Source organism: Anolis carolinensis, chromosome 5 (assembly GCF_035594765.1).
Source record: "Anolis carolinensis isolate JA03-04 chromosome 5, rAnoCar3.1.pri, whole genome shotgun sequence".
NCBI classification, from domain to species: domain Eukaryota; kingdom Metazoa; phylum Chordata; class Lepidosauria; order Squamata; family Dactyloidae; genus Anolis; species Anolis carolinensis.
The window spans coordinates 206,863,949-206,882,191 of NC_085845.1; the positions used below are offsets into that span (position 1 = coordinate 206,863,949).

An 18,243-nucleotide genomic window follows, 5' to 3' on the forward strand; every position below is an offset into this window, starting at 1 on the left:
TCTGGGCCCCTCCCTTGTTTGGTCAGGCCCTCCCTGGGCATCGTGGCCAGTGTGATGTTGCCCCACATCAAAATGCAGCACAGAAAGCTCTATATCCTGAAGACACCCAAAGGCCAAGCACAGAGTCCTTCTTGTCACTACTAACAGTCTAATAGAGCATTTTAGCTAAGTAATAGCAAGGATCTAAACCATTTTATTACAGCAGTAAAGCAGCTGTTACGGCTTAGTTGGATGCGTTATCTGCTTACGGCATAAAACAAAGCTTTGTGTTTGCTTAGCTTGACTGTTTAGAGTTGGTAGCCTGTCGGAGCTGAAAGCAGTAGGTGGCTGTTTTGGTGCTGGGAGCTGACATGTGGTATTTGGAAGCTGGAAACGGAAGCTAAGGTACACCCCAAGAAAGACTGCTTCTCTAAACTACAACTCAAGGGCATCTTATTTACAACAAAGATGACAGAAACTGAACTCTGTACTATTTTTGTTCCCTGCCATAAAAGAAGACTGTTACACTGGGGTGAGATCAATTATTCTGATTTGCTTTGTATTATTGTTGAACCAAAGTGAATGAACTATTTTCCACTTAAAGCCACAAACTACTCGTGTTTTTGAGTTCCGGGTCACACTATACTAAAGGGCTGAAATATCTTTAACAGGATACGTGCTTGCTTCTGTGATCTGCTATCACCAGTCTGACACTTCTGCCTTCCACACGACCAAAGCCACCCACCCTCCTCTCCCCTTCCTTCTTTCCCCTGAAACGTGCAGACCTCCAGCAGCCGCGAGATGGCATCTGGCTCCACACGTCTGCGGTTGTCATAACAGGGCCAGACGATCCTGCGCCGGCTTGGGGCCGGTGCTCCGGCGTCCGGGGGCCCGGGGTCCTCCACAGGCTCCGGCCGGCCCTGCGCCAGCTCCCAGTCGTAGGAGGGTCCCTCGGACAGGGTCTCCTGCGTGTAGTAGTCCCAGACCTTCAGGTTGGAGAGGTTGCTGTACGGCCGCAGCACCTGGGGAGGGAGGAGAGGCAGCTGTCAGTCAAGCAAGGTCCCTGGCTCCCCTCCCTTGCAGGAAGGCAGCTTGTGCCCTCACCTTGACCCTTGGGTGTGTATGGGGGGTGGGGCTGAGGGAGCTCACCTCGCTGTCTTCAGGGGCATACATATAGTTGAAGAAGGCCGGGGTCTTCTTGTTCAGCCGCTCCACATACTCCCAGACTGACCGGAAGGGCTGGGGCCCTTTCCCCTCGCCCTTCTCCTCGTAAAGGAGGCCTGGCGGGATGGGAGGAAGCGCACAACAAGGTCTCAGCCAAGGCCAGGGGTGTCCCTCCTTTGGACCTCAAGCTTCTCTCTTCCCCCGCCGCCTGCCCCACGCTCCGCTCCCTTTGGGCCTCCTCTTTCCCCCGCCGCCTGCCCCACGCTCCGCTCCCTTTGGACCTCCTCTCTCCCCCGCCGCCTGCCCCACGCTCTGCTCCCTTTGGACCTTCTTGTTGGATTATGGTTGTATGTGTATGAAATGTAAATCAAGTGTTTCTGCTGTTTTGCTAGAGTGTGTGTTTCAGTAATGAAACAGTTAACAGCAGGCTAGTTAGACTGACAGCCTGCTATGACTTATCAGGCATGATTTCCGGCTTTGGAGGTTGGAACTTCCTTCGGACTGAGGAATGTGCTTTCTTATCTGAGTGTGTTGAGCTGTGCTTGCTGTGGCAAGAGGCTATAGAAGAATGCCAGCTCAGAGCGATGGCTTTTGCTATGCTTTGTAAATATGTATTATAGATATTGAAATAAATGTTTGGACGTCGGACTATGGATGTGTTTTGAGTCTGACATTGAACAGAGGAATTGGTGTGGCAGACGATTGCAACCAATTCATCAGGGTGCTGGAGAAGATGATTGATGGTGTTTTGAAGAAACCCACCCAGCATGCACCCTGACCCCACACTGACACTTCTCTCTCCCCCGCCACCTGCCCCACACTCGGCTCCCTTTGGAGCTTCTCTCTTCCCCCGCCACCTGCCCCATGCTCCGCTCCCTTTGGAGCTTCTCTCTTCCCCCGCCACCTGCCTCACACTCCGCTCCCTTGGGACCTTCTCTCTCCCCCCCACCTGCCCCACGCTCTGCTCCTCACCCAGCTCCAGGCGCTCGTAGTCACAGTCCAGCAGGAAGGTGCGGAAGCGGTTGGAGACAGAATGGTAGCTGAGAAACTTAAGGTAGTACTGGCTGAACTCAAACTCCATGGGGAACTGCAAGTGGATCTGTAGAGCAGGAGAGAGGCAGCCGTCACCAAGAGAGGAAGACTGGAGCTGGTGCGCCCCCACGCCCCTCCCCTCAGGAGCCGGGCTCTGGCCGGACCCTCACCTGATGGACACAATCCAGGAACTGCAGGAAGATGGGCGTGAAGCCCCCACCCTGGCCAGCCAGCGTCTGCGCCCCGCGATGGCTGAAGCGGTGGCCGAAGGACAGCCACTCCTTCTCCACCAGCAGCCGGAAGCCCTCCAGCGTGCGGTAGTAGGGGTCCGACAGCAGCTGCACCAGGGAGACCACCTGCGGGAGAGGAGGGAGGGAGGGAGGGAGGGAGGGAGCACGTCGTGCACCAGTCCCTGGGCCACACTCCACAGGGAGGAGCTGAGCTGCTTACCTGCGTGGTGATGTCCCAGCCGTCCTCCAGGCTGACCAGCACAGAGGAGCCTGTGTCCAGCAGCTCCACCACCAGCACAGAAATCTGAAGGATCTTATGGATCTGGCAGAGAGAGAGGGAGGGGTTGAGGCCACGGCACTTGGCACCCGCCCAGAAAGGACTGCCCATGGGCCACAGGGCCACTTTGTCAAGAGGCAAGGCTCCCAAAGGAAAGGGCATCTCAGACGAGTCCTTTCTCCACCGACCCACCCTTCCCTGAGGAGACAAGAGGCCAACGGCAAACAGAAAGTGCTGGGCTTCTGGCCCTCAGAACAGGGAAGACCCAAAGGGGACGAAAGGGCAGGTGCCAGAACTTCCTTCCGGCCACGGACCTGGGTCAGCCACTCAGACTCCTCCAGAGAGCGCAGGTAGGCCACACTGGGCTCCGCAGAAGGGTTGCCCGGCACGCAGGCCTTCATCAGCTTCTTGAAACTGGTCTTGACTTGCCGGGCCTCAAACACCTCGATGGGCACCACCTCCCAGTGCTGCAGAGGGTCAGGCTTCACTCCCTGAAAGGGGGACACCGTTGTGGGGCCAGAAAGAGACGCAGCCCAAGCGGCCCACAGAGAGCGGACCAAGGGGCGCCCCGCCCCCTCCTCCTGTGAGGCCAAGGGTCGTACCCTGAGCTGGGACTTGTCTCCGATGATATAGAGCGAGGCCCGGTGCTGGCGCAGGAAGCTGGCCTCGGAGGGGGACCCGTTGGGCGGCGCGCCAAGCAGCTCCTTCCCGGCCAAGCGGGAACCGACCTCCATGTTGAGCGCGTAGCTGCTGGTGCGTCCGCTGGCCCGGATGCTGCCCCACTTGCCTGCCGAGGGACCGGGCGTCAGGGAGGGAGGGGCTGCGCACGAGCCCCCGGGAGAGGGGGATTCCTGCCCTCGGGGGCTCCTTCCCTTCCACAACAGCCAGCCCTCCTTTCCCCCGGTTCCGCCCGAGTCACGGCCCACTTCCTTGCGGCTGGAAGCTAGAGGCGCCCTCCATCCAGGACAGCCGGCCTTGCCTGAGGGGCCAAGGGGCATGCGGGTGCGGGTGCGGGTGCTGCTGCAGGGTGGTTAGCCCCAAGTGGCAGGTTAGTCGGGCCGGCCCCTGACCCTGGCCCGGGCCTGGCGGGAGGGGCACCAGAGGGGTGAGTTAGCGGTGTGAGCGTCATGTGTCACCCCCCGGTTAGTGCCCCAGCTCCGCAGTACCTCGGGGGGACAGGCGTCCCTTGACAGCCAGGCTCTTGGGGCTGGAGAGGGTAATGACCCTGGCTCTGTGACCTAGGGCTGAGAGAGAGGACAGGCGGAGAGCGGCTTCATGGGGGGGGGATGTACAGACAGAGGGATGGACAGAGCGCCAGGGGGCTGTCAGTGCAGTGCATGGATGGACAGATGAACTGATGGATGGATGGATGAATGGACAACAGCCAACCAGTGAGGAGTGCCTGGGGTCCCTGCCCCCTCCCTCCGCAGGGTCCCCCCCCCAAGGAAGCAGGGGGCCCTCCCCAATCAGGCGCCAAGGAAGGACAGCTACTCTACAGGGGCCATTCCTCACCTCCGCGGCTCACTGGCCCGGGCCCTTCAGGGTCCTTCCCTCCCATCACCTGCTTCATAAGGGATCCCAGCTTGGGCTGCCGCTTCTCAGAGGAATCTGTAGCACCAACAGAAGGCGAGCGGACGTTCCAGACCAGCCTCAAGGCGGTAAGCCCACCCCTCCATCCCTTCACCCTCCCCCTGCCCTGCCCCACAGAAGGAAAAAGGGAGCCCCAGAGGGGGGGCAATCCTCTTGATGTGGAGGGAAGGGCCTTCCTGAGGCCTGGCCTTGAGCAGCGAGTGGGGACTCCCGGCTGTGATATTTAGGGAGCGGGGAGGGGGGGGGGGCTTTCCTTCCAGATGCACCAAATGACTCAGACAAACAACAAATGAGAATGCAGGATGCATTGGGCTAAACGGTGGCTGAGGGGAACTGTGTGGGGATGGAGAACAGATGCAATGGCCGCCACACAGGGTGCCCCCCACTCCCTGGGCAATGGTCGCATCCAGGCCCCCCTTGCAGCCCCTGCAGGAGAGAGAGATCCTGCAATTGCCAGGTCCCCTGCCACCCCTGCCCCAAACTCCACTTCCAGCTTCACCCGGAGAAGCCCCCTCCTCACCGGAGCTGCTCATGTGGGCAGAAGTGAAGCCACTCAGGGTATTCCGCCCGCCGCCCACATCCACATAGTGGGGCATGGAATTGATGACGGCCTGCAAGTACTTCTCTTGCTCCAGGCTGGTGGAGTCCGCCTGCGAGGGGCCTGAAAGGAGAGAACGTCCTTAGGGTCAAGGGGCCAATGGAGAGGCGGTCAGGAGACAGGGGAGGGCCGTACCTGGGGCTGAGGACGTAAGGAGTGCCAAGGAACAAGGGGGAGAAGGAGGGGCGGCCAAGGGACAGAGGAGGGCCGTACCTGGGGCAGGGGTATTGGGGGACTTGAAGAGCCCCGCGACGCCCTTCCCGTGGAGCCCGCCGGAGCGGAGCAGGGCCGCCTTGGTGCGCGAGTTCCTCCAGCAGACAACCGGAAAGCGGTTCTGTCGGTAGCAGCGCGAGATCCGCTGGATGGTGTTGTCTTGGATGGTCTGCGGGACGATCAGGAGTCCCGGGTAACTGCGGCAAAAGAGGGGAGGGAGGGGGCAGGAGGGGCTGAAGTGCCTTGCATTGAGGGGGCCCGGACCCCCAAAGACCCGCAGAGGCAGCAAGGGAGTTCCCCCCCCCCCCGGGATTAAAGGAATTGATCAAGTAAGAAAAGGGGAGATTATCCTTTTTAGCAGAGATACGGTATAGCTGGCAATGTCCATTTATGGCATGAAGTTAATGCAGATGTCAATATCCATTAGGTATCTATTATGTTCTAAAATACCCTCATGGTTTAGAGGCAGATAAAAGTCAACGTGTAAAACAGGCAAAATACAATGGTTTTTTAAAAAATCTCTGAGAATAGGCAGATTTAAAACAAGTGAAAAGGTGATAAGCAAAGGCCATAATTTCATTGATTTGGGGCAGTGCTCCTGCCTGGGCATCCAGGGGGAGTTGGCGGAAGGGGGCTGGGCGCTCTCTCTTCCCAGTTGATGTTTCCATGGCTGTCATGACTCCACCGTGAAGATGACGCGTTTGAACTCCTAACTTCTAGCAGCCAAAACGCCCTTTGACCTGGAAGCCCTGTCTGCCGGTGCGGAGGAGCCCAGGTGCGCACACCAGGCAGGCAGGCAGGCAGGCAGGCAGGCAGGTGTGATGTCACTCCTTAGAAGCCGAGATGGGAGCAAAATGGGGCGGCCGTTGCTTTTAGCCACTGTCTCCCAAGAAGCCCTGCCATGGGGCCCCCACTGACCGCTCCCTCCAAGTGACCAGTGAAGGAGATGCAAGGCAGGTCTCAACACTGCTGGAGGGCAACGAAAGTGTGGCTAACATTCCATAATGTGCTGCTGAGTGGAGCCAGATGGAAGACGGACCTGGCCTGGCCCCTCCTGCATTAACTCTCGTGGGGAGGGGCCCACTCCCATGCTCTCCCCCCCCCCCCCCGCTCACCTCCGGCAGATGGCATACATCCGGTTGACGGTGGAGATGCGGAAGGGCTCGTTCTTGGAGCGGGTCAGGCTGTTGCTCAGGGTGCCCAGGCCCAGGCGCTGGTAGTCCCGGCAGCAGGCCCGCTCCACCAAGTTGCTCATGGTCATCTTGTCAGAGGGCCGGATGGTCAAGGTGGCAGGGGTCAAGGTGCTTCTGTCCACTTCTTCAGACACTGGGGGGGGGGGGGCAGAAGGGTGTTGGGCCAAGAGGGAGGGGTTCCTCTGCCCGCCCTCCCCTCCGCTGGCCAACGCCTCTGCTCAGGGCAAGGGGACACCCCAGCGTCTGACCACGTGCTGCAAGCCCACCTGAGATCTCGTCCTCGTTGTCCTCCGGAAAGGGCTGCTGGCTGCCCCCGCGGTGCTCCCAGGGGGGAGGGGTGTACTTCTTGCGCGTGATGTACTGGCGCCCTATGGTCCTCTTGGCGTTCTTCACCAGATTCTTGGAGATGGTCCTAAAGGTGGAGGGAAGGCAGGGCTCAGCCTCCAGACGGGAGACCCCAGGCATCGGGAGGGTGAGGAGAGGCCGGCCCACCGACTGTCCTCCAGGGGAGGAGCCAAGCAGTGTCCCAAGGGGTCCTGGGCCATGCGGAGCAAGGCAGGGGCCAACGGGTCCTGGGCAATGAGGAGTCTGCATGCACAGCGAGGGGCGCAGCAAGGCACACACCAGCAGAGATCGCCACCACCACCCATGCCAGCAGAAGAGAGAGGTGCCCAGGCGGTCCGTCCTGACAGGAATGCGCCCACAACTGGAGCCCTATCCCTGCAGCTCACAGACAGGGCCCCCCAGCAGGAGGGGCCTCCAGAAGGTTTGCTTCCTTCCTTCCTTCCTTCCTTCCTTCCTTCCTTCCTTCCTTCCTTCCTTCCTTCCTTCCCTCCCTCCCTTCCTTCCTTCCTTCCTTCCTTCCGAGAGGGAGGGACCAGCAGGCAATGGAGGCAAAGAGAGGGCGGGCTGCTCAGAGCAGCAGGTGGCTGTCAGAAATATTAAAAGTTGACTAGGTATTTTTAATTACAAAAAGGGTTAAATAGATACAATGACTCAGCAGAAGCTGTAGTTCTATGTAAGCAGGTGTGCCTGTAGCTTAGTAGGCCGGGCTGTGGCGCAGCTGTTGAGCAGCTGCCTTAAATCACTCTGACCATGAGGTCATGAGTTCGAGGCCAGCCCGTGGCGGGGTGAGCACCCGTCAATTAAAAATAAAAAATAGCCCCTGCTCATTGCTGACCTAGCAACCCAAAAGATAGTTGCATCTATCAAGTAGGAGATAAGGTACCACTTATAAAATGTGGGGAGGCAAGATTAACTAATTTACGACCTGGTATGAGGAAGTGCCGTCAGTGTGGATGATGAAGCAGCTGCTCCCCCCTGTGGCCAGAATCGAACATCCCCTCAGAAGAAGGTTAACTTGCCTCTGCGTGTCTCTCTCTGTCTCTGTTTGATGTGTTTATGGGCATTGAATGTTTGCCTTATGTGTGTTATAATGTGATCCGCCCTGAGTCCCCTTCGGGGTGAGAAGGGCGGAATATAAATACTGTAAATAAATAAATAGGCCTTGGTCTAAGAGAGGCCTCAGTGTGAGAAGCCCCAGGTTGAAGGCCTCGTGTGTGAAGCTCCAGTGTGAAGGCTGCTGTGTGTAAAGCTACTGTGTTAAACTACTGTGTAAGTTTGTTGGGAGAGGAGGCTCTGTGAGAGCGAAGCTGTTTACCTGCATGAGAAGGAAGCCCAGCGTGGAAGCAAAGAAGGAAGTATAAAGAATTTGATTTGTGTTGTGGAAGCCTTGTTTTTGTAAATGGCACAACCATATTATTTTACTTCAAAACAAAAGCCTTCAAAAGAAGATATAACATTGGTCAGAGTTGCTGTGTGTTTTCTGGGCTGTATGGCCATGTTCTAAGTATTCTCTCCTGACGTTTCACCCACATCTATGGCAGGCATCCTCAGAGGTTGTGAGGTATGGGGAAAGTAAGGTTTATATGTATCTGTGGAAAGTCCAGGGTGAGAGAAGAACTCTTTGTCAGTTGGAGGCCACAGATATATATAAACCTTCCTTGCTTAGTTTCTAGAATACTTCTAGAACATGGCCAGACAGCCCAGAAAACATACAACAACCCTGTGATCGCAGCCATGAAAGCCTTCGACAACACATTGATCAGTGTGTTTTTGTTCTTTTTATCACTTTTGGCTACTGGTGCTGGGTCACGCTGCTGCTAATAAGTTACTTTGCTATCCGTTAATGGGGAGGGTCTTTTGTTAATGCGCCCACTTGCCCAACAGCGACTTGGAAGGAGGGGCCTGCAGGGAGGGAGGGAGGGAGGCAGGGGCCCCAGAAGAGCACAGCCCAGAGCAGGGACCCAGGGCCACCACCGCTGCTGCTGCCACAGCCCCTGCCCAGTGGCCCTCTTACGTGGTGGAGAGGCTCAGGCGCCCCAGGGAAGTGACACCCACCGCCAGGCCCCGGAACCTGTCTGGCCCCGGCTGGGAGCTGGGCACAAAACAAAGGCCACAGTCAAGGGTGGCAGGGAGGGAGGGGCTCATGCACCAAGGCAAGGCAGGCCAGGCAAGGCAGGCCAGGCAAGGCCAAGGCAAGGCCAAGTGCCAAGGCAAGGCAGGCCAGGCCCATCCATTCCCCAAAGCAGAGCCCCTCTCAGCAGGCATCAGCTGCAAGGCCGGCCTGCAACTGCCAGGCTCTGACCCACTGCCCTGCTCCCTGGGAGGAGCCGTGGGCCTTCTCTCCCTCCCTCCCAGTCCTGCCTCGGGCTCTGCCTGCACCTGAGCGAGGGGTTCTTCTCCTTGGCTTTGGGCTGCAGGGCTGGCTTGATCGACTGGCCCACCGTGAAGGCGAAGGTGTCGGCAATGTGCTGAGGGTAGCGCAGCTTTTGGAGGTGCTTCCTGAAGATCTCCACGCTCTCAGAGGCCACCTCCTCGTCAAAAGCAATGCGCAGCAACTGTGAAGAGAGAAGGACAGCTTCTCGTGAGGGCCAGGTGCGCCTCCCAAGAACCCCCGGGCTTGGCCTGGAGGGCAAATGCAACAGGCAGACAGCGCTGCCCCCCCCCCCCCGACACACACACACACCCCCAGACAGAGCCTCACCTGGAAGGTACAAGAGCGCAGCTGCAACTGAGCACAGCCCTCCGGGATGAACTGGTCCACCGGTGCCTGGGCAGTGATCTTCTCCTCCTTGGTCAGCGAAGCCACGGGGAAGGAGCGGACCACCACCTGCTCCCCCACTGAGGAGGCAGGAAGGAGGAGGGAGGAAAGGGAAGCGGGGGGGGGGGGGGAGAGGGAGGGATGCAGGGAAGGAGGGGACACCCATGGTCAGACTCCACATTGCCAAGGTAGTGCCGAGCCCCCAGCTCTTTCTAAAGGAGAGCTCTCAAGGAACCCCCTCTGGCCTCGCTCCATGGCAGGACTCTCACGTGCTCACCCACCTGCCCGCTTGCCCATCCACCAAAGAGAAGAGCCAGTGGCCCAGAAACAGGGGCCTGAAACAGGGCAGAGTTGCCCCCCCCCCCCCCGCCTCCTAGTCAGTGGACAGAGAGGCCTCTGCATCCGCCCCAGGGGTTCTGCTGGGAGCCAGGACGCAGCCTCTGGCCAGGAGGTCTGGGGAGCCAGCACGTGAAACCAGGGCTCAAACCCTCCCTACAGGAAGACTTCAAAGCACATGTACGGAGTAGAATAAAGTGGCTGAAATGTGTGGAGAAAACAGCAATTTTGAATTGGGTTGCTGTGAGTTTTCCGGGCTGTCTGGCCATGTTCCAGAAGCATTTTCTCCTGACGTTTCGCCCACATCTATGGCAGGCAACCTCAGAGGTTGCGAGATCTGTTGGAAACTAGGCAAGTGGGGTTTATATCCCTGTGGAATGATGTCCAGGGTGGTAGAGAGAAAGAACTCTTGTCTGTTGGAGGCAAGTGTGAATGTTGCAATTGGTCAGGCAGGAAGCAGCCAGGCTTTGAAGCTGCAAGGCTATTCAATGCTAACCAAGTTGGCCAATTGCAACATTCACACTTGCCTCCAACAGACAGAGTTCTTTCTCCCACCCTAGACCTTTCACAGACATATAAGCCCCACTGGCCTTGTTTACAACACCCCCCACAACCTCTGAGGATGCCTGCCACAGATTTGGGCGAAACGTCAGGAGAGAATACTTCTGGAACATAGCCAGACAGCCCGGAAAATTCATAGCAACCCAGTGATTCTGGCCATGAAAGCTTTCGACAAAACAATTTTGACTTTGTCTTCCAATTAGCAAATAGATTTTTGACATGGAAAGAAAAACAAGGATGAGGATGGAGCCCCAGACCTCGCCCCCTCCCCTGCTCCCTCCTACCTAAGGGGTCCACGGGCGTGCCTTTGAAGACAATGCGGTACGTGGTGAGGAAGACGGCGCCCTCGGCCGGGAGCAGAGGGGGCCCCCCGACACTGCCCCCGGCCCCCTCTTCCCGGCCGTCCGGCATGAGGAACACGCGCAGGCCGTCCATCACGCTCTCCTCCCCCATCAGCAGGCTGGGCCGCAGGAGCTTTGGCTGCAAAGAGCAGAGGGGTGGGTGGGAGGCGGCTGATCTTGCTGCTCCCGCTGGGAAGATCCAGGGGCTCCTCTCTGCCTCCCCCCTCAACCCCATGGCTGGCTGTCTGGCTGGCTCCTCCAAGAGGGCTACAGCAGCAGCACCTGTGGCTCCAGGTAGAAGGAAGGGGGCCCCACTCTGAGGAAATCAAGGGGGAACTGGGGGAAGGGCGCAGGGCTCTCGCTCACCTTCTGTATCGGGGGCAGCCTCTTACTCTCCCGGTGCACGGCGTCCAGGGTCTCAATGTGCATCTGAACAATGTCTGAGGGACAGGGAGGGAGGGAAGAAGCAAGGGAGGGAGGGGGCGTCACCTACCAGGCTCCTCCCCCGTGCTGCTCCCCCCCTCCCCCGGCCATCTTCTGTCCTCACCCACCTGGGATCATGACATGCAGGCCCTTCAGGTGCTCATTGGTGACACCACTCTCCGTGCAGACCTTGTCCACAAAGCGGTTAATGAAGCGGACCACATAGTTGGCCACATCAGAGGTTTCGGCGTCCTCAAAGCCACTCTCCGTGTCGTAGCTGTCGGCAACGCTCCCGGCAATGCTGGGCAAGAAGGAAGCCACGGGCATGAGCGCCTCCGTCCACAAAGGGCAACCAACCCCCCATCTCCCCACAGAACAGCCCTCTGTGGCCTCAGCAGGAGCTGGTGCTGCCCAGTCACTGGCAGGCAGGGAGGGGGCGGGGGGGGGGGCACTACCTGTTTGTGATGAAGCTGTTGCTGACGCTCTCGGCGTCCCCGAGGCCAGAGCTGCGGGGGAGGCGGTTCTTGCTGGTGTCCAGCGGGAGGAGCAGGTAGCTCATGCGGTTGGCGTAGTGGATGGCCTGGCTGAAGACGGTGCTCTCCTCCTTCTGGATCAGCTCCCGCTGCTTCTCTGGGCTCATGGTGGGCCACAGGCGGCACTGCAGGGCCGCGATCTCCAGGATGGACCCGTCCTCTTGAGACCCCTCCTCACCCGCCTGGCCGGCCCGACAGAAGGAGAGAGAGACCCATAACAGTAGGAAGGGCCACCACCAGGATGGAGGTGGGGCAGCTGGCATCCTGACCACAACCCTCACCCCCATCACCACCCTGGGCACACGGAGCCTTTTCCTACCTGCGCCAGGTGGTTCTCCTCCGTGCCTTCCAGGTACAAGGCCCGGATGTGGTTCTGCACATCGCCATAGAACATGGCCTCCCAGAACTGGAGGTTGGTCCAAACCAGGTGCTCCTGCACACAGCTGTAGGCGAACTGGGTGATCCCGGGGCTGAGTTTCTAAGGGCAAGAGGGTGCAGGGACCCTGAGCGGAGAGGGAACGGGCCTGCCTCCCCGGCTCAGCTCTGGGCACAGAACAGCCCCCCTTCCTCCCTGGCCCTCGTTCTCTCTCGAAAGGAGGCCCTCCCCTAATATCCCCCCCTAGAATCCTAGACTTCGTGGGCTATCCAGTCCACCTCATTTCTGCTAAGAAGCAGGAAAATTGCATTTAAAGCACCCCTGACAGATGGCCAGCCAGCCTCTGCTTGAAAGCCTCCAAAGAAGGAGCCTCCACCACAATCCCACAGAGAGAGAGAGAGAGAGAGAGAGAGAGAGAGAGAGAGAGAGAGAGAGATCGAGATCCACTGCTGGACAGCTTTCTCCCTCACAGTCAGGAAGTTCTTCCTCAAATTCAGGTGCAGTTTGAAGCCATTGCTCCATTGCGTCCTAGCCTCCACGGCAGCAGAAAAGAAGCCTGCTCCCTCTTTCCTCCCCATGACTCCCCCTCCTCCTTCACATCTTGCTCCATGGCCCTCATCGTGTCTCCTCTCTCTCAGCCTCCTCTTCTGCAGGCTACACATGCCCAGCTCTTTCAGCCACTCCTCATAGGGCTTGTTCTCCAGTTCTCTACTTACTCGGCAAAATGCTGTGACCAAGGGCAGAAGGGCAGCTGCCACTCCGTGTTCATCTGCGGCGCTGCAGTCCTGGGAAGGGCAAAGGAGGGGAGAGGTCAGGGGCCAGAGGATGGCCCCTGGGTCGGGGTGGTGGGGACTGGCCGTTGGAACAACCAGCACCCCTCCCTCAGCCCCAGCCCTGGCCACGCACGCACCTGCAGGCAGCAGTTCATCATCCGGACCACAAAGTCAAACTGCAAGTGGTCCAGGACGGCCCTGTTCTGCTGGACGTGGAGGTTCAGCTCTTGCGTCAGGCACTGCCGGGCCAGCCGGCTCTTCATGGCCCGCAGCACCGCCGGAAGGAGCTGCAAGGAGGAGGGATTAGGCTAGCACCCACCTGTCTCTCTTCTGTACGGACCTCAAAACCTGAATGTTCCAGTGTGCATTTGATAAAGGCTAGGCCCCTGTCCATGAATGCCCAGCCCAAATTGGCCATTAGACTGAACTCGGCACTTTGCAGAAGCCCATGCCCAGCTCTCTTTAATTCATGCCCACCATATTCCTGGTTACTGGTTGTTGAAATTTGTTTCTGATACATTTTAATGACCTTTTTATACTCTGTGGATTTTAATTGTTTAATTAGATTGTTATATGTTGTATTTTTAACTGTGTTTTAGTTTGGTAAACTCTGTTGTTGCTCTGGGCTTGCTCCCGCATGTAAGCCACCCCAAGTCCCTACGGGGAGATGGAGATGGGGTATAAAAATAAAGTAGGAGTAATAGTTGTTGTTGTTATTATTATTATTGTTATTAAAGGAGGGGTGTGCTGCCTTGCCTGCCTATGGAAGCCACGGGAGAGCCACCTGGGGCCGTGGCATATCCTCCTCCAAGAGAAAGGCACCATTCCTGAGTTGCCCCCCCCCCTATGAAACCAAAGGACACTCCACCCCCAGAGGTGATCCCCTTCAGAAATGGGGCCCTACCCTTTTGGCCTCCAGCATTTTGCTCTCAAAGACGTAGGAGATGCAGTTCCGGACGACCTCCAGGCGACGGGCGCTGTTGGCCAGGACGAGGCCGTTGCGCTCCATGAGCGTCCCTGTGGAGGGGAAGGGGCAGAGAGAGAAAGAGAGACATGCCAGCCCCATTCAATGCAATGGGACCCCCCCTGCCACCCCTCCTTCCTTCCTCTTTGGCACAGAGCCTGGACAAGGAGCGAGGCCCAGACCTTTCCCTGCCCTTGACCAGGCCGGCCTGTCTGAGGAGAGTGGGGCTGCCATGCACAGAGACCCAGCCCAAATGGACTGCTCCACAAAGAAGCAAGAAGCGAGGGGGAGGGCTCTCTCTTTGAGCAGGGCAGGCACTCGGAGGAGCCCCGTTCTGACTGGAGGGGACCAGGAAACACCAGGGAAAGGCTTCCAGATCCCAACCCAAATCTAGCAGCGGTGAGAAAGCAAGGTGCGCTCGCAGCACCTACCGAGGGGGGGCCCAGATGGCACCATGCACTTCCTCTCCGCCCGGACCACAGGCGGCGCCGTCTGCAGCTTGGCCGTGGCCTGATCCACGATCCACTGGATGGTGCCCTCGTCCAGGCGCGGGAAAGGCCTCTGGTGGAGCCGCAGGTGGGAGCCCTCCGTGGGCCTTTGCACCTTGTGCATCGTCACGGCCGGGTAGGGGTTCTCCTGGAGCAAGAGAGCCGGGCCAGAGGGGGGCTGAGAGGGAAGCAGGGCCAGCAACGCAGAGAGGGGCCCGGTGGCCCCCCTGGAGCTCCTTCGTTGTCTTCACTGTCCTTCACCAGGGAGCCCCTCCCCACCTCCATCTGCCGGGATTTGCCTCCTCGTGGCGGCTTCCAGCCCCTGGTTGTGGCCCCCTTCCCCACATGAGCCCCAGGGGCCACCCAGCCCAACTCCCTTCTGCCATAAACAGAAGAATAATCCAAGCTCTCCCAAGCGACCTCTATCCAGCCTGTTTATAAACCTCTAGAGAGAGACCTGCTCAGTACGTTTCCCAGGCTGATCGCATTTACACTTTGCCTTTTGCCACAATTGGGGTGCAAGGCGGGTGAGGCATGAAAAGAATGACAAGGACTCTGGTTAAGCTTTCCTGGCTCTTTCACCCACTGGCTGTGGTTTCGCTCCCTCTAACCATTCTAGCTGCCCTCCAAAGGACACGCTCCAGTCCACCAGCATCTTCCTGGCAAGGAGCCTCCAAAGACCTTGCCTTGCAGCAGAGCTAAGGGGGCCCCTGACTTCTGGGGCAGACCCCACCCTCCGCTGCCTCCTTCTTTCTCCTTCTCCACACCCACATCAGTCCAGGACCTCAGCTGCAGCCTGCATCCCACGTTACTCCTGGAACAGTGGCCAAGCCAGCCCCTCTGCCCTCAACCTTTTGCTTCTCTCCTTGGGTTTCTTGTACCAAGATAAAGCTATAGCCATGCTGGTAATCCACTGCCCAAAACCTGCCCTCCCGGCAACCTTTTTCTTTGCCGAAACCTCAGCAAATGCGGCCAGCAAGACCTCGCTTCCTCAGTGGCAGCGCTGGAAACAGGGTGCGCTGAAGGGAAAGGGCCAAGGAGGGAGCCAGGTGTGCACGTGCACTCACGTTCTTATACAGCTGCTCCGCCAGCTCCTTGATGTGCTGCAGGACCCGGACCTTGCTGCCTTCGTCGGCCTGCATCCGCTGGGCTTCGTTGGCCACTAGCTGAGATGGTAGAGAGAAGATGGTGGTCAAGGGACACCGGACCTCTCTCCAAGCCCCATAGTGTGTCCGCAGTGTCCCCGGAACCCCTCACCTCGTCAAAGACGTCTGTCTCCCGATACGGCGGCCCTCGCTCCGTCACAAAGCCAGCAAACGCCATGCCTTCCAGCACTTTGGGAAGGAAGTCGTCCTCCACCAACCCACGCTGCCCCAGGAAGGCGGCCTGCAGCCAGGAAGAAGAGGAGGCTCCCATCAGGCCCCTGCTGGGAGCGGACTGGGAACGGGCTCCTCGAGACAGCCGGGTCAAGGCACCCAGGGGGTGTCAATGGCCATTGTGCCCAGGAGGAACAGAGGAGTCTCTCCACTTTGCCCACCTTCAAGCGCAACTTTGGACCATTCTTCCGTCCAATGTATTTTGAAGGCCTCTCTGCACAAATCTTTGCGATGCACAAAGGCTGACCAGTTAGCAAAGAGCAAGATATCCCCTTCCTCCATCTGGCTTTGCCCAACCCAGGGAAGAGTCCCTGGTGGTCCCCTCGCTCCTCCTCTCGCTGCCTCTGCTCCTCCCACCTGCAGCGCCTCACCTTATGGAAGCGGATGACGGGCTCCGGGTGGATGCGGATGATGTGGAGGCACCAGCGGTAGCCCTGGAGCAAGTGAGCAAACAACCGGAGGAAGACGGCCCGGATCTCCTTGTCCTGCAGCCGGGAAACGAGGGGCGCGTGTGTCAGGCCCTGGGAGCAGGCGTGGCCCAGCAACTCTGCTGCAAAGCACCCTTCCTTCCCTCCTGGGCTCCAGACTGGGACGGGAGGAGGATGGGAGCTCCCTGGGTCTCCTGACCCAAGGAGGGACTCTGCCTTTACTTCCAAGGGCTTCTCAGACCCACAGCTTCCTTGGCACTGATTCAAGATCCCTGCAAACATTCCTGTGCGCTCCCTTCAATATGCAGTGTGCAAAACATCTAAACCTGCACCCTCTGGGTCAGGAATATGCCTGGCAGTCTCTCTTGCTTCCACTGCCAGGCACTGCACTGCCTCTCCTCCGCCACCCCCAGAGGCTCCCCTTAGCGCCCGGGGCTCCTGCCAGTTCCTCTCCCATCCTGCCCTCAGCCTGCAGAACCTTGGTGGCCCCTTCAAGGAAGTGGACAAGTGGACCCCCACCCCCACTGCTTGCCCAGCCTACCTGCATCTTGAGGGAGGAGGCAGAGATGGTGGACGGTGGGAAGGCCAGGTCTGCAATTTCTAGCCCTGGGTCCAGGACCTGCAAAAGAGGGGAGGGGCCTTGGAGGAAAGGCATCCATCTGGGCTGCAGGGGCTTGGCAAAAGCACCGCGGCTGCTGCCCGGCAAGAAGCCCATGAGAGGCCGCCCTGCAGCCTGACAGCCGCTCCCACCCTGAATCACTGCCCCTTCCCCTTTGCCAGCACCTCTCCCCCCTCAAAAAAAAAATTGTCAAGAAGCAAGTGGCGCTGGGAGGATTTCTTACTTGCCATGTACTTTGATCTGAGTTCAAAAGGGTCTCTATCATGCTTCTCCATCAAGATTCACAGAAATCACAGCTTAACAATGCAATCGTAAACACTACAAAAGCTGCAGCTGTAAAGGCTACACCAGGGAGGGTGGACTGCAGGGCGGAGGCCTGTTTGCTGGATGCTCACAGGGCGCCATGGGGCAGAGACCCTTGGATGATTGATCTGCCTAAAGCCCCCCCCCCCTCCACCACACACACACACACACACACACACACACACTGATAGCAAGTGTGGATGGGACAGTCGGGAGCAGGTTCCCTCTTCATCCCAATCACCTCTGCTCCATTTCCAAAGGTCTGTCCTGAGGGGCCACGATCCTCGCACCTCACAGAGTCTCCTCTGCCCTTTGTTAGAGATCCCGGAGGAGGAGGAGGAGGGGGAGGAATAAGCCTTTCCCGGGAGCCCCCTGCCAGTCAGGGTGGCCCACCTGCCCCCTTCCTGAAGGAACAGCCAGCGCTTGCCCACCGAGGGGTGTTCACTGGCAGGAAGAGAGTTTAGGCAGCAAAGTGAGCCTCACCATGGAGAGAGCTTCGCGCGTGCGATGCAGAAGCGGCTCAGGCAGCAGAGAGATGTGGATGCACTCGGGCACCGTGACCGTCCCACCATCCAGGTCGGCTATGATAACGTCCAGCTGGAAAGACCAATTATTATTCTCCTCCTCCTCATTTACATCTCACCTTTCTCCCAACAACATGACTCAAGAGCTGTTCAGCAGTGGAACTCTGACTGGATGGCCTTTGAGGGTGTCTCTTCCAACTCTGTGATTCTATGATTCAATGTGACTAACTCATTAAGCTCACCACTCAACCAGTGGCCCCATCGAGTGCCCTCCCGAGTGTCTGTCTGTCAGTCAGGGTTTGGGAAAGAGCAGGAGGCCTGAGCCAGGTCCAGTCCAAGAGGAATAATAATAATAATAATAATAAATTTTTGTATCCTGCCTCCATCTCCCCGAAGGGAGTCGGGGTGGCTCACATGGGGCCAGGCCCAAAAACAGGAACAAAGTATGGCAAGTTAAAACATGTATACATAGCTAAATAAACAGTATCAACACGACAATCAAATAAGATAAACAAATTAAAACACAATAATACAAAAACATCAAATAACCAGATAAAAGATAAAATAGTAAAAACAAATATCACCACTAATGGATAGGATGGGGACTCAGGTCAGAAAGTGCATAGTTTCAAGACAATTCAAAAAGTGTCAAAGAGTTGTCTGGGAGAGTTTGGGGTAGGAAGAAAGATAAAGTGCAAAAGTAGTGTGTCTATAAGAAGGGTCTGTCACGTCCATTAATTATTTGAATGCACACTGGAAAAGCCATGTCTTTAGTTGTTTAATAATCTTACCTTCCTCTTACTTTCACTAGTAATTTTA

At 57.8% G+C, this 18,243-nt stretch overlaps 1 protein-coding gene across 8 annotated transcripts in view; it reads right to left on the minus strand.

The window, feature by feature from the left end:
- Nucleotides 1-18,243, minus strand: part of sbf1 (SET binding factor 1) — a 34,478-nt gene that overhangs the window by 2,503 nt on the left and 13,732 nt on the right. For 2 of the 8 annotated variants that reach the window (XM_062983469.1, XM_062983468.1), the window contains 29 exons: nucleotides 17,384-17,497; nucleotides 16,520-16,597; nucleotides 15,922-16,035; nucleotides 15,432-15,560; nucleotides 15,242-15,340; nucleotides 14,118-14,322; nucleotides 13,627-13,739; nucleotides 12,860-13,009; nucleotides 12,666-12,734; nucleotides 11,893-12,051; nucleotides 11,496-11,755; nucleotides 11,169-11,341; nucleotides 10,984-11,057; nucleotides 10,561-10,756; nucleotides 9,323-9,459; nucleotides 9,001-9,176; nucleotides 6,543-6,688; nucleotides 6,199-6,409; nucleotides 5,084-5,280; nucleotides 4,793-4,933; nucleotides 4,195-4,290; nucleotides 3,849-3,926; nucleotides 3,285-3,469; nucleotides 2,997-3,173; nucleotides 2,626-2,727; nucleotides 2,346-2,531; nucleotides 2,116-2,242; nucleotides 1,129-1,259; nucleotides 765-1,001 (listed from right to left, as the gene is read on the minus strand). In XM_062983469.1, the coding sequence (XP_062839539.1) occupies nucleotides 765-1,001; nucleotides 1,129-1,259; nucleotides 2,116-2,242; nucleotides 2,346-2,531; nucleotides 2,626-2,727; nucleotides 2,997-3,173; nucleotides 3,285-3,469; nucleotides 3,849-3,926; nucleotides 4,195-4,290; nucleotides 4,793-4,933; nucleotides 5,084-5,280; nucleotides 6,199-6,409; nucleotides 6,543-6,688; nucleotides 9,001-9,176; nucleotides 9,323-9,459; nucleotides 10,561-10,756; nucleotides 10,984-11,057; nucleotides 11,169-11,341; nucleotides 11,496-11,755; nucleotides 11,893-12,051; nucleotides 12,666-12,734; nucleotides 12,860-13,009; nucleotides 13,627-13,739; nucleotides 14,118-14,322; nucleotides 15,242-15,340; nucleotides 15,432-15,560; nucleotides 15,922-16,035; nucleotides 16,520-16,597; nucleotides 17,384-17,497 (4,260 nt within the window). The remainder of the gene's footprint in view (nucleotides 1-764; nucleotides 1,002-1,128; nucleotides 1,260-2,115; nucleotides 2,243-2,345; nucleotides 2,532-2,625; nucleotides 2,728-2,996; nucleotides 3,174-3,284; nucleotides 3,470-3,848; nucleotides 3,927-4,194; nucleotides 4,291-4,792; nucleotides 4,934-5,083; nucleotides 5,281-6,198; nucleotides 6,410-6,542; nucleotides 6,689-9,000; nucleotides 9,177-9,322; nucleotides 9,460-10,560; nucleotides 10,757-10,983; nucleotides 11,058-11,168; nucleotides 11,342-11,495; nucleotides 11,756-11,892; nucleotides 12,052-12,665; nucleotides 12,735-12,859; nucleotides 13,010-13,626; nucleotides 13,740-14,117; nucleotides 14,323-15,241; nucleotides 15,341-15,431; nucleotides 15,561-15,921; nucleotides 16,036-16,519; nucleotides 16,598-17,383; nucleotides 17,498-18,243) is intronic. The other 6 variants (XM_062983471.1, XM_062983472.1, XM_062983470.1 and 3 more) reach the window with 3 other exon arrangements.